The following is a 13033-nucleotide window of genomic DNA, read 5'->3' as shown; positions in this document are numbered from 1 at the left end:
TTTTTTAATAGATCCAAAGTATTTAAAAGTTTCAGCATTTTTAATTATCTTCAGATTTGCTATTTACTAGGCCCATCGTGGAATTCTTAGAATTTTTTTAAAAATAAACTTATTTATTTATTTATTTTTGGCTGCGTTGGGTCTTCGTTGCTGTGCGTGGGCTTTCTCTAGTTGCAGCGAGCGGGGGCTACTCTTTGTTGCGGTGCGCGGGTTTCTCATTGCGGTGGCTTCTCTTGTTGTGGAGCACGGGCTCTAGGCGCATGGGCTTCAGTCGTTGTGGCACGCGAGCTCAGTAGTTATGGTGCACGGGCTTAGTTGCTCCGTGGCATGTGGGATCTTCCCGCACCAGGGCTCAAACCCGTGTCCCCCTGCATCGGGAGGCAGATTCTCAACCACTGTGCCACCAGGGAAGCCCGAATTCTTAGATTTTAATACTCACTATAACTTGAAAAATAAACATAACGTACTAGAAATCAAGTAACTCCAAAATGAACACCTGCTGCAGACTGCAGATTCCCGATGATTAAAAGTGTAAATGTAGTTCCTCTATTTCAAGATGAGTGTCAGCCTTGTCAACAGGTTGAAAACTAATCAGCAGTTTTTTCCTCAATAACCCGCTTTGTTCTATGAAAGACGAACACTTAACACACTACACTCAGGAAATCTGCAATCAAGGTACATCACAAGTGACCGAAGTCAGGAGTTCTAGACCTGGTGCGCCACTAGTTTGTTATTTGTAAATCACCATTTCTCTAAGCTTCAGTTTCCTTTCCTGTAAAACGGGTTGAACGGATGAGACCTACCCTTCAAGTCTGAGCTCCTGTGCCATTTTCTCCCCAAGGCTTGCTGTGACGCCTCCCGTCCACCCCCGACCAGGAAGGAGACACCACAGTGTACGTCCTGACAACCACGGCACGGACCACGGACCATACTTCCTGCAGTTGCTGGTCTGCTCCAGTGCAGGTCTGTTCACCCCACTAGACTATGAGCTCTGGGAGAACAGAGATCTGTCTTGGTCACCAAATAATCTTAAATAAGTTTATTCAATAAATATTTGTTAAATGAACAAATTAACTTCTTACATTTTCCAGAAATATTTTTCAATTCTTTGATTCGATATATTCTACCTTGAATTGCTTCACAATGACACCTAACTGGGAATTCACATAAAAGTTTCTATCTCCCTCATTCCCTAGGAGGTTATTTTTTATCTTTGTCAAATCCTTACTTTCTAACCCGATTCCCTTCATATCTCGGTCCTTAGCTGAGACCTCAAATAACACTTTTGTGAGAAATTATATTAAAACTGCTTGAATCTTTGTCTCCCCACTAGAGTGGAAGATCCTTAAGGTGAACGTGTGTGGTTCACATTTCCCCCAATACTTAAGAGAGGACCTGACACATAAGAGGGACAATAAATATTTGGATGGATGAAGACATTAGAATAATTGAAAAGAGGGGAGCGAAAGGCTTAGACTCAGGACTTAACACAGGAGAGAAGTAATAAAACCAAGGGACATTTATTTCTAAGGAAGAATGAACAGTACTCACTAGCAGACTAATTATGCCTAAGAAGAAATACATATTTTAAGATCTCTGACTTAAAATACTAGGGTAATGGCATCGTTAACAACCAGAAATTTAAAAGTAAAATAAAATAGAATGAATGAATGAAGCTAAACAGTAGCATAAAGTGCTTCTGGGGGGAGCGAAGTGTTCAAGGGGAGGGAGAGAACCTTCAGGAGAGCCGGGAAAGTGGTCAGGGTTAAGGTCATCTCGATGGGAGGACATCCAGGTATAGCCAGCCTGAGATCAACTGCAAAACAGGCCAGGAGCCTAAGTGAGGGGCCAGAGCTCGAGATACACACGGATGTCCTAGAATTTCAGAGCTGAAAGGAATCTCTGGAAGGTATGTAGGCCACGGCCTCATTTTACACACGAGGAAGGTCTTAGAAGGGTTACTTGCCCCAGTCATCCTGCCAGTAAACAGCACAGCCAGAACCTATCCACATCTTCCAATTTCTCATCTAGCATGACTTCCGCCAGGCCGTGGCTGCTCCCGAGCATCTGTACACAAAGGTAGTGATGGAAGCCATCAGGTTTTCAACAGTCGACACTTTTTACTACTCTTTCTAGCCTAACAGCAATGTCAGGGGACAGAACTACGAAACAGCAGGCACTATTTTACACAGCTAGAATTGCTGCTGAGATGACACCATCCAGTTTCACTAAAACACCTGGATATGCTTACTCAGTCTGGTTTTTATTCTAAGATCCAGGATCGCTGCTTTCAAACGCTAGCATTCTACAGGATTCAGATGGTTATGGGCCACCACGTTCCCAAGGTCCTGCTTTTGCTTTCTGAGAGCATTTCATTTATTTCTATTTACTCACATAAACAAAATTCTGCGCGATTAGACTGTTACAGTATGTTTATAATGTTATAAACATCATATAGGCCTGGCAGTGCAATAAATATCAACAATCCCACAGTCCTCCCTGTTCTTTTTGCCCTCCTCCACAATAGAGCAAATTATTCCACCTAGGAGGCAAAGACAATAATTCGGAAATGGGACAGCTCTTCTAAACATCAGTTCAAATAACCAGCTAAAGTCTGAACACATGCACATTGGCCTTAATGTAGGGATGTCTGCTGACTCAGCCAAGCTGAAAGTTGAGCACAAGCCACAACTAATCGCAGAGCACCCGCCCCATGCAGCTCTGACTGCCTACGATGCATTTGCCCCTCTCAGGAAGTCACACGTGGATGACGACAGTGAGTGATGCAAATGCAATAAACTGAAAGGGTCGCCTCTGAACAAAAAGGAGAGACACATGAAGTCATCTCTCCTAATTGTAACGACTTCTGTGCTTTGGCATACCTTCCGAACCACTCTAAGCAAAGCTAAGGCACACTGTGAAGTTTGATGCCTTAGCAAACTCAAAGTGTCGGCTGAAAACAATTATGATTCAGCAAATGCCAGAAATGTGAACATTTCATAATTTCAAGCGGCACTAAGATTCCAGCTTCACTGGGAACTCGCGCATTCTCCGCACTTACAGCAAATACCATACCATTCCGTGCCCTGATTCTGATTCTCCTCTGGGAGTGGCTTTTTCTTTGTCCCAACAGGACCTTACCCTTCTCACCAAGCCATTATGTGCCTTGAGATTTCATGTCCCTCTCTATAGTTTCTCTTTGGAAGATATGGCCCTCCTCTCCTCCCTGGCATCCAGAACATACTTTAGTACTTAGCAAAAGGTGTGCAATTTGGTGAACAAAACAGAAAACTGTTCTTTTATAAATGAAAAAAACAAACCTATTTACAAATTCACCTGGGCCTTTCAGCAATAGATAACACCCACATTTATATATTTGGCCTAGAAAATTTCCCTACTAGAAATCACAACTTCAAGTATTTTCATTCTGAACTCATCCAACAACTTTTTCACATTCTCTCAATCCAGTTTTAAAGGCCGTTTTCTGGACTGTGGGACGTGCCGCACGTGCTAAAGCCTGAGCGGTGAAGCTGGCTCCGGTCGTCACACAATCAGGATCAGCACAGACGCTGACAAAGCGCCACCGGCTCCTGGCTCCTATCTCCCCCCTGAAAGCAAATCGGCGGGACTCTGGCCCATCTGCCGCTACGAGAGTAGGTAGGAGGGGTCCTCCAAGTAACCAAAACCTAATCTACATCAAGGCTTTGCCAGCTTGACTTCGTAACCGGAGCTCTACAAGTTGTACAGATTCGTAACGCGAAGCCAAGACGCTCCATCCCCACCCTGGGCAACAGGCAAGAGGCTGGGCTGCTGGACCCTGGGAGGCTGGGGCCCAGGATCCTCGGCTGCTCCTGATCCAGATCAGAACCAGGAGGGCAGCAGGGCAGTCTCATTGCTGCCACCGCAGCAGGAGGACAGCCACATGAGTCACACCGGTGTGGAACCTCCTGCCCCTCCGTCCATGGCTAGACATTGCATCCCCTCCTCTAGCGGATACACGAGTAAAGGACGCGAGACAAAAGTCATCTGTGAGACACGACGCTACTACAGTTAAACGAATTCTAGTCCCAAAGGCCCTCAAGCCCTTTTTTTATGTCCCCAGCCTGCCCATGGCGACTGATTCCTCTTCTGGGCCACCCAGGGCGCAGCTGTGCCAAGGTCCCAATCACTCACTTTTACTTAAGTACCAGAATCATGAAATCCAAAGTTGAAAGGAACCATAAGGACCAGCAATTCACCCAAAGGTATGAATCTCTACAGCCACATTCCTGCAAAAGGCGCACTAAGCTGCCCGATGTGAACCGGAAGGTCAGAACTCATTCCTGAGGGGTGGGTCCCCGTCTGCATTAAATGTCACATGTCCCTGGATACCGTAACTTGTATGCCTCTTGAGTGAACACAGGTAGACTCTGCCAGCAGAAAATGCGGGGTAAGTTACTCAGCTAATAAGGTGGAGCTGTTCTACACCATCGAGCTTCTTAACTGAGGCTAAAGCTCAGGTATGTTACGCTTATTCAGCTCACGAACCCAACCATTTCAGGGGAAATTTCAGGACAAGTAAATAGGTGGTTCTAAAAATATTTCATTCTCTTTTAGGCTTTTTCATAACTCTGCCCCAAAAAAGGTAACAAGAAAAGGCTCTATAAATGTATGAAAAGTTGCCCTCTTTTCCAGAGGGCAGCCACCAAATAGCCTTCGTACCGTCTGCACTAAAGAGAGGTGGGATTTTTAGGATCCAGCAAAACACTGGTGGTCCTCTTTGGAAGGCTTGGGTCTAAAGACAGACTTTTCTTTGAAAGGTTTAAAATGCTGAGGAAAAAGAAAATAGTCTTAGAAGCTCTTTAAAAAATAACCAAGTTGTTTCCAGAATTAAGAAAACAACTGATGCTCCCATTATTTAAATTGGTTTAGAATTTGATTTCTCCTACCCTGAAGATACATACTGCCTTCACACTTAACAGAAACAAGCATGATTTATTAAAATGATCAACAAGTTAGAGATGACAAGAGAAACCATTGCTAGGTATTAACATAACATATTACGTGATAACAATTCTTGCCCTTTAAGATCACAAATTCTAAAAGAAAACTCAAGGAGTATATATTTAAAAAAATTTTTTTAAACAATAGTGTGGGTTAGCAATTCTGAAACTAAATTTTGAGCATTCTAAGATTGAACAAGTAAAGATATTATGAATAATGAGTGCTAAGCTTCTCATAGTTAGAGAAGGGTGTTACAGATACGGAAGTGGGGAAGGCTAGAATGAACGCCGTACAGCTGAACAGGAATCAGAGGCATCGGTAGGAACCCGTGGATTTTAAGAATAGAGAGACAGAAACACAGATAAAAACAGAAATATACATAGAGAAAGAAATACAGAGAAATAGAGAGAAACAGAGAAAGACAGAAATCGAAGATAGAAGGAGAAGCAGGAGGACCTAGAAGCAACACAAGTCAATGGCCAATGGGCACTTAGCACCCATCTCCTGTTTTTTTTTTTTTTTTTTTTTTTTAATTTTTTTTGGTGGTACGCGGGCTTTCCACCATTGTGGCGTCTCCCGTTGCGGAGCACAGGCTCCGGACGCACAGGCTCAGCGGCCATGGCTCACGGGCCCAGCTGCCCCGCAGCATGTGGGATCTTCCCGGACCGGGGCACGAACCCGTGTCCCCTGCATTGGCAGGCGGATTCTCAACCACTGCGCCACCAGGGAAGCCCGCATCTCCTGTTTTTTAAACACAATTCCCCACTAAAAGGAACCACCAGGGCTCCTTGAGAAAAATGGCTGTTTCCAAGACTGGAGCAGGGAACATACTAGATGAGCCTATAACATCTTACTGGACCAGAAAGCAAAGAAATGCTCAGAGAATGATGTCAAAAGAACACAGAAGGCATCCTGATGGGGTTCCCATAGGCCACACTGGGGACAATTGCAGCAACAAAATAAATGAGCTTAGTAATGAATTATCACCTACAGAATAAAATAAGAATTCATGAGTCCACACTGACATAAATAAATAAGGAAGAAGAAAAAGCTCAGTTAAACAGAAGAATTCCAAATATTAAATGTATTGATAGAAGGAATTTCAGAAATAGAAAAATCACCATTTGGTTACTACCGTGTAATAACGTCAAAGGTAAGAATCATCCAAGGACGCTAAAATTAGTAGCTGGAGGCACGACAAGAAGCAGACTCTACATAGTCTCCAAGTATCTCCCCATATCTCTTAAATGACGGGGGGGATTGTAACTTGACGATAGAGATCAAGACAGTCACCACCTTACCAAGTTATCAAATTTAACAACACCAGTCATGGGAAAAAGCTTCTGTCTCCTGCTACGATGTCCCGAGGAGGACACATAGCACTTCTGTGCTCTTCCTGCCACAAACACAAAGCTGGAGTCTAACACCAAGGAAACAGCAGACGGATTCAAACTGAGGGATGTTGCACAAAGTACCTGACTTGTACGCTTCAAAAATGTTGCGGTCGTGAAGGACAAGGAAAGACTGAGAAGCTCCTTCAGATCAAAGGTGATTGAGGAGAAATGACAAGGAAATGCAATGTAACTTTGGATTGGATTCTGGACTAGAATTTTTTGTTTTTAATTACAAAGGTCCTTAGTGGGCAAACTGATGAAATTTGAATGTTGTTAAGTTAGATTTTGGTAATTCTATCGTGGCTAGCCCTGTTTTAGTAGATATTGCTGAAGTATTTGGAGGTAAAGGGTATCATATCATCAACTGACTCTTAAAATGTTCAGAATAAAAATCTGTGTGTGTGTGTGGATGGCGAGAGAACGATAAAACACGTGTGGTAAAATGTTAACTTTGGTGGAATCTGGGTGAACTATATGTGGAAAATCTTTGTGCTATTTTTGCAACTTCTTGTAAGTGTGAAATTATTGCAAAATAAAAACTTTAATTTTTTTTTTTTTTTTTTTTGGCTGTGTTGGGTGTTTGTTGCTGTGCGCGTGCTTTCTCTAGTTGTGGCGAGCAGCGGCTACTCTTCATTGCGGAGCGTGGGCTCCAGGCCTGTGGGCTTCAGTAGTTGTGCCACACAGGCTTCAGTAGTTGTGGCTCGCGGGTTCTAGAGAGCAGGCTCAGTAGTTGTGGCACACGGGCTTAGTTGCTCCGTGGCACGTGGGATCTTCCCAGACCAGGGCTCAAACCTGTGTCCCCTGCATTGGGAGGCGGATTCTTAACCACTGAGCCACCAGGGAAGCCCCTAAATAATTTTTAACTTGCGACTTGTCCACAGAAACCAGGAAAATTATACTCCTTCAGTTTTCATCATCAGCTTCTTCTGACAAACTAAATCATTCATTGTAGCAACATCTCATCACAACAAATAGAAAATCATAATAAACCCTTGATATTGGCAGCTATAAACAAGATTAAAGAAAAATAAAATGTATTGTCCATTTCACCCCTCTTCAAGTTCCATTTAGAACAAGTAAGCCCCAGAGGTAATAAAAACCTTAAAGCAGCAAAGTATAGTAGAAAGAGTTCTTATAATTCCAGCTCAGAAAGTTATGTGACATTTGTTAGACAGATTATCAAACCCCTCTGGGCCAGGGGTTCATCATCTGAAAAATGAAGGGGTTCTATCAGATTATCTCTGTGGTCTACTCTAATTCTTACATCATGAGAACCTACAAATGAATTTCATAATAAAAATACTTATTGCTTGCTTTACAATTTAAGAGTAAAGTAGAGATCTCATTCAAATCAAACTTCAAGTTCAAATATGACAGCAATAAACTGGCCAGTAAGTAGTCATTAGCTATCTATCCTAATTCTTTCCTCCTTTTTAGATCCTGAAGTGTGTGGCTCTAGGCCTGGATCATATTTGGCCACTCAGTTATTTCTTACAGTCTGGAAAATAAGAATTTCCTTGTGCTTTTGACTTTCTGTAACTTACCCAACTTCACCAATAAGCATATCCACACATCCTGATTATCAGACCGCTGGACATGTAAACATGGCAGTCAATCCCAAAACTTATGGCAGGAAAATAACTTCTGCCACATCTTTTAAAATATAATATGCACAACAAAATAATGTGAACAGATTTTTCTGCTATTCTAAAGAACATTCAGTGGTACGATAAACACAATTAACATCCACATAAGTATTAACTTTTATTCAGCTGGCTTTCAAAAGGAAATTTAGGGAAGTAGCTTAATTGTTGTGCCTGAATTGCTAATGCTCTTTTTTGTTTTGTTTTTTGGTTTAGATAAATACCATTATTAAAACAGAACACTGTGCTGTGACGCTGTAATTATTTAAGTAATGAAACAGTACGACGTACAAAGCAAATGCTTTTTTGTAGTGGCTACTCACCTGAGAGCTCTTGCCACATCTAGCATCTCCCGAAACGATCACAATTTGACTCTGCAGCAGATTCTCCATAAAGGAGTATTTTTCCTTCCATATTGGAAGATCTTCTCTCTCCTTCAGAAGTTTATAATAACGTGACGAATATGGCAACCCATCAAAAGGGTTAAGCTCCAGATCCTCACAGGCCAAAGCCCCTGCCTCACCCCCCTCGCTGGAACCCAGAGAGTCAGGAAAATAGCGTTTTTCAGAAGAAGAGTTTGGACATTCCAGTTCTTCTTCTTCTGCCATCTTGTCCAAGTGAGCTTAAGCAGCTGGCATTCTCCTACAATAACCCACTGCAGATAGAGTTGAAAGCCCACAGATACAAACTCAGATGTCCCAATCTCTAGGACTTCAGTTCAAGGTCTTAGCAAGCCGAATTCCTCAGATCTGCATCTGTTCTTTGCTGCATTAGCCACTGTGCTGGCTCACCAGCACTCTTCAGCACGTTAAATGATTGTCAATAAACCACGCTAAACACAAACAAAAAAAAAGAAGGAAAATCAGGTACATATACATACAAGATGCTCAAACGAAAAAGCATACGCATTCAAAAACAAAAGCGTGCTTTTTCCTGTTAACTGGCTACTGTCTTTTATTTCTGCTGTCTGTTTACAAGGCCAGGAATAATGTAGGTTAATTCTCAAAGCCTGGTTGGCTGCAGTTTTCTCCTGGCCAGTTTGGAAAACAATTCCACGCTGGACCTGGTGCTCTCTGCCTGATGTGCCTCTATCACAGGTCCCTGCATGTTGATTGACAGTGAATAGAAAGCAACAGGGGGACATTGTGAGTGTAAAGCCTCAATCACGTGGTCACTAATCCCACTACAAAGGAGACGCCAGACCCTATAAAAGGGAAAACTGTGAGGGCTTGGGGCGCGTTCTCCAACACTGGCTACAAGAGTCTCCTGTTTATTTATTTATTTATTTAGTATTAAGAACTCCTCTAGTTTAAAGGAGAATATTTTAAAAAATACTTCATTTTACATTCGCTTGTGCCAGTTTACAAAGTCAAGTGAGTGAGTTTCTTATTTTTCTCCATCTGAGGCTACGGCTAGCTTTTGTTAATGAGGTCTTTGTTTGCTTAATTAAACCAGAAATCTCAAGCATATTTCTCGAGATTCCTGGGTCTTGAGCCCAGTATGTCATACTCAAGAGGCAATAAAATACATTTAACTTAAATGATGAAGTGAAAAATTGCCTAAGAAAAGGTAAAATTTATGCTAGTAACACTCCCTACGTGTCAGGTAAGGGGTCCTTTTTCCAATCACTGGTGATTTTTTTAAAACTCTAATCAGTATTGCTGGAAATAAGCACCTTTACACATTAATCAAGGGAAAACTAAAAAGACAGAAAAAACAACTAAAAAGAAAAACTTGAGTATAAAAGAACAAATAATAAAATACATTTCAGGATATCTTGTCACTCATATCACTCCTTTTACAGTACCCCATTTATTGGAACTTTTTTTTTTTTTAATGTATAACACACCACTTTACTTTTTTAACTTCCTTTTTAAAATTTTTTTCAAATTTATTATTTTTTAAATTTATTTGGCTGTGCTGGGTCTTAGTTGCGGCATGGAGGATCTTTTTTTTTTAGTTGCCGTGTGTGAACTCTTAGTTGCAGGGTGCAAACTCTTAGTTGTGGTGTGCGAACTCTTAGTTGCGGCGTGTGGGATCTAGTTCCCTGACCAGGGATCGAACCCAGGCCCCCTGCATTGGGAGTGAGGAGTCTTAGCCACTAGACCGCCAGGGGAGTCCCGAAACTATTGCTTTAGATTGTCAGTTAGTGGGCTCAAACGGCTAGCTCCTAATCATAAGTAATAAAAAAAAAAAAAAACCTCCTCCATTGGTCAAGCCAGGCTCCAAGGAAACAGTCAATCATTTAAGAAACATTCGCTGAGTGCCTTTTCAGGGCTTAAATTAATAAAGTAGGCACTGAACACCCACTTACTTTGGGGATAGGACGAGGAGTGGGATAGAATTTTTAAAAAGTCACATACAAATAGGCCAAAAGAGGGAGAAACCAGAGTGGGGAAAGAACGTTTTAGCTCTACGAAGGTAGAGTTCTTCAAAATTCATTCTAAAAGCCATTGTTTCAAAATTATAATGGAATTATAATGTTGTGATAACACAAATGCAACATGGATTAACTCTACAATTCTTCACTGCCCCATGGCTGAGACCGCATCCACAGAATAGCTCCAAAAACACAATAGCCTGAGATCACAGGACAAGCTGACTTTGACAAGGTATCCAAGAATCAGAAAATTCTACTGCTTAAGAGAAGTTAACATTTAGTTTTATATTCAATTTTTTTTTTTTTTTTTTGCAGTACGCGGGCCTCTCACTGCTGTGGCCTCTCCCGTTGCAGAGCGCAGGCTCAGTGGCCATGGCTCACGGGCCCAGCCACTCCGCGGCACGTGGGATCTTCCCGGACCGGGACATGAACCCGCGTCCTCTGCATCGGCAGGCGGACTCTCAACCACTGTGCCACCAGGGAAGCCCCCTATATTCAATTTTTGTTTTGTTCTGATTAGAATCCCTTCCAAGGGATCTCATCGTACATGTAAATTAAATTACTGTAATGACCAATGATTGCCTTAGGTACTATTTCTGAATTGTTTTAACTTAAAAACAAACAAAAAAGCAGAGCTACTATTTTTACCAAATATGTGTCCTTGAAATGTTTCTCTTAATTTTATAGCACTCCCTAAAAGTGTAATAATCTTGTAAGTAAAGTAAGATCTTACTTATAAAGTATTTACCACTTTGAATCCTCGGGGAACAGTCATGTTTTCTGAATAGCCATCTTTCTAGAGATCTAAGGCTCACCTAGCCCCTTCATAACACATACAATGTGGACAGATACATCACCCACTTCTCTGTTAATGGTGATTAAAAGATGACCACAGATTCTCTGCCGCTGCTCCCATGGAGAGGTGGAGCCTACTTCCTTTCCCCTTGAGTCTGAGCTGGCCATGTGACTCACTATGGCTACAAGAATGCAGTGAAGTGATGATCAGCTACTTCCAAGGCATTCACACGCTTGAAACACTCCCCCTTGGAGCCAGCTGTCATTCTGTGAGATGCCCAAGGAACAGGGAGAGGCCACTGGGAAGAAACCAAAGCTTGGCGTCTGTTTTCAGAAAGCACAGACCACCGACCATGTGGGTGAGCCGTGGAAGATACTCTAGCCCAGGACAGCCTCCAGATGACCACGGGCCCAGCCAACAGGACACCCAGCAGAGGAGCCAAGTCAACCCCAAGAACCATGGGAAGGGCACCTAGTCACGGTTGTAAGCTACCAAGTTCCAGCAACAGACAACCAGACTTCTGCCCACTAAACAGAGTACACTCAGAATTCAACGTTTTCTTCACAACTCAACATCACCAATACATTGGTTCCTATAACACAATGATGATTTCAGATGTCCCTGAAGTGACAGGGGTCAAAGGCCAGACTGCAGCCCCCGAGTCCTCCTTTCTCTGGGGATTCAGTACCCACGTCACACTGCGGTCAGCTCGCTTACCTGGTGAGGCCATTGTCTGCTTCTCTAACCTGCTCTCCTGCTTGGCATTTAGAAACCAGTTAGGCTTGTTTGACAGAAATACTTGTAATGGTTGAGTCCACAAAGGGCTCTACGCTGAATCCAAGGAGTCTGAAGGGTAAAGCTATGAAGTTTGTGACCTCTATTTCCGGTTCTCTCAGGACCTTTTTACTGTGATACAGACTGAGTTCCAGATTTGGAGGGGCGAGTTGGCTGAGTTTTGAGCCCCCCCGACTCCCATGACAGACCTCTCCTCATTTATCCAGCAACTGGCGTCAGTCAGTCATGTCAATGATTTTCCCCTAGATGTCATTAAGTACATACTAAAGATCTGTATCTTGGCCTTTGGCAAATTTAACAGTACTAACCTAAATAAAGGAAAACACATAATACGGCAGGCTACATGCCACTCAAAATAAAATTTAATAAAAACTGTCATCAGTATAAACAACATTCTACTACAAGAATTTTAAATCTGAAAGATTGGCATTTGCTCCTTTTCAAAGTTATGCTACCTGAGGCTGTCGACTACAACACTTGTCAAAGACTCTGCCCTTTGAAGTGAATCTATTACAACTCTTCAGTGAGTATTTATGGAAACAATACACATCTAGTATAACACGAAACCACCTCACCAAGAAAAGAATCAGAAGTTGATGTAAGATGAAGCTATGTGTCAACCATTGATATTCTGGCTCTGGTCCAGTAATTCTAGAAATGTAAATGTAGTTCATAGACAACGAAGGATAAAGTTTGCAAGGGACTGTGAAACAAGAGTGTGAAATTTGTCCTGAATAACTGTTTGACTGTTCAATGCTCCTCTTCAGTATTTCTCTTCATGTTCAATTTAATATAAATGTGTTCTCCAGACCTGCCAAACTCTCAAATGTACCATTTCAGCAATTGCAGAGATCTGGAGATTTCCCAACACTTAGTCTCTGGACCTCTTCCCTTTTCTCTCTATAATAGGGCCCGCATGGTCTCATCCTGTTTCATGGCTTTAATGCCATCATATGTGGAGGACTCCCACTTATACATCCTGTCAATCCTCTCTCCTAAACTTCAGGTCTCACGTATCCAACTACCTACTTGCCATCTCCAA

The 13033-nt window shown here is 42.3% G+C and overlaps 1 protein-coding gene across 2 annotated transcripts in view; it reads right to left on the bottom strand.

Annotated features, from left to right (window-relative positions):
* The window catches only part of DHX32 (DEAH-box helicase 32 (putative)), a 55350-nt gene that overhangs the window by 31750 nt on the left and 10567 nt on the right, over nt 1–13033 (bottom strand). For both annotated transcript variants that reach the window (XM_059053855.2, XM_059053856.2), the window contains one exon: nt 8344–8852. In XM_059053855.2, the coding sequence (XP_058909838.1) occupies nt 8344–8628 (285 nt within the window). In that variant the 5' untranslated portion in view covers nt 8629–8852. The remainder of the gene's footprint in view (nt 1–8343; nt 8853–13033) is intronic.

This window comes from Kogia breviceps, chromosome 2 (assembly GCF_026419965.1).
Source record: "Kogia breviceps isolate mKogBre1 chromosome 2, mKogBre1 haplotype 1, whole genome shotgun sequence".
In the NCBI taxonomy this organism is placed as follows: Eukaryota; Metazoa; Chordata; class Mammalia; order Artiodactyla; family Physeteridae; genus Kogia; species Kogia breviceps.
This window is presented reverse-complemented; position numbering and strand designations above follow the sequence as displayed.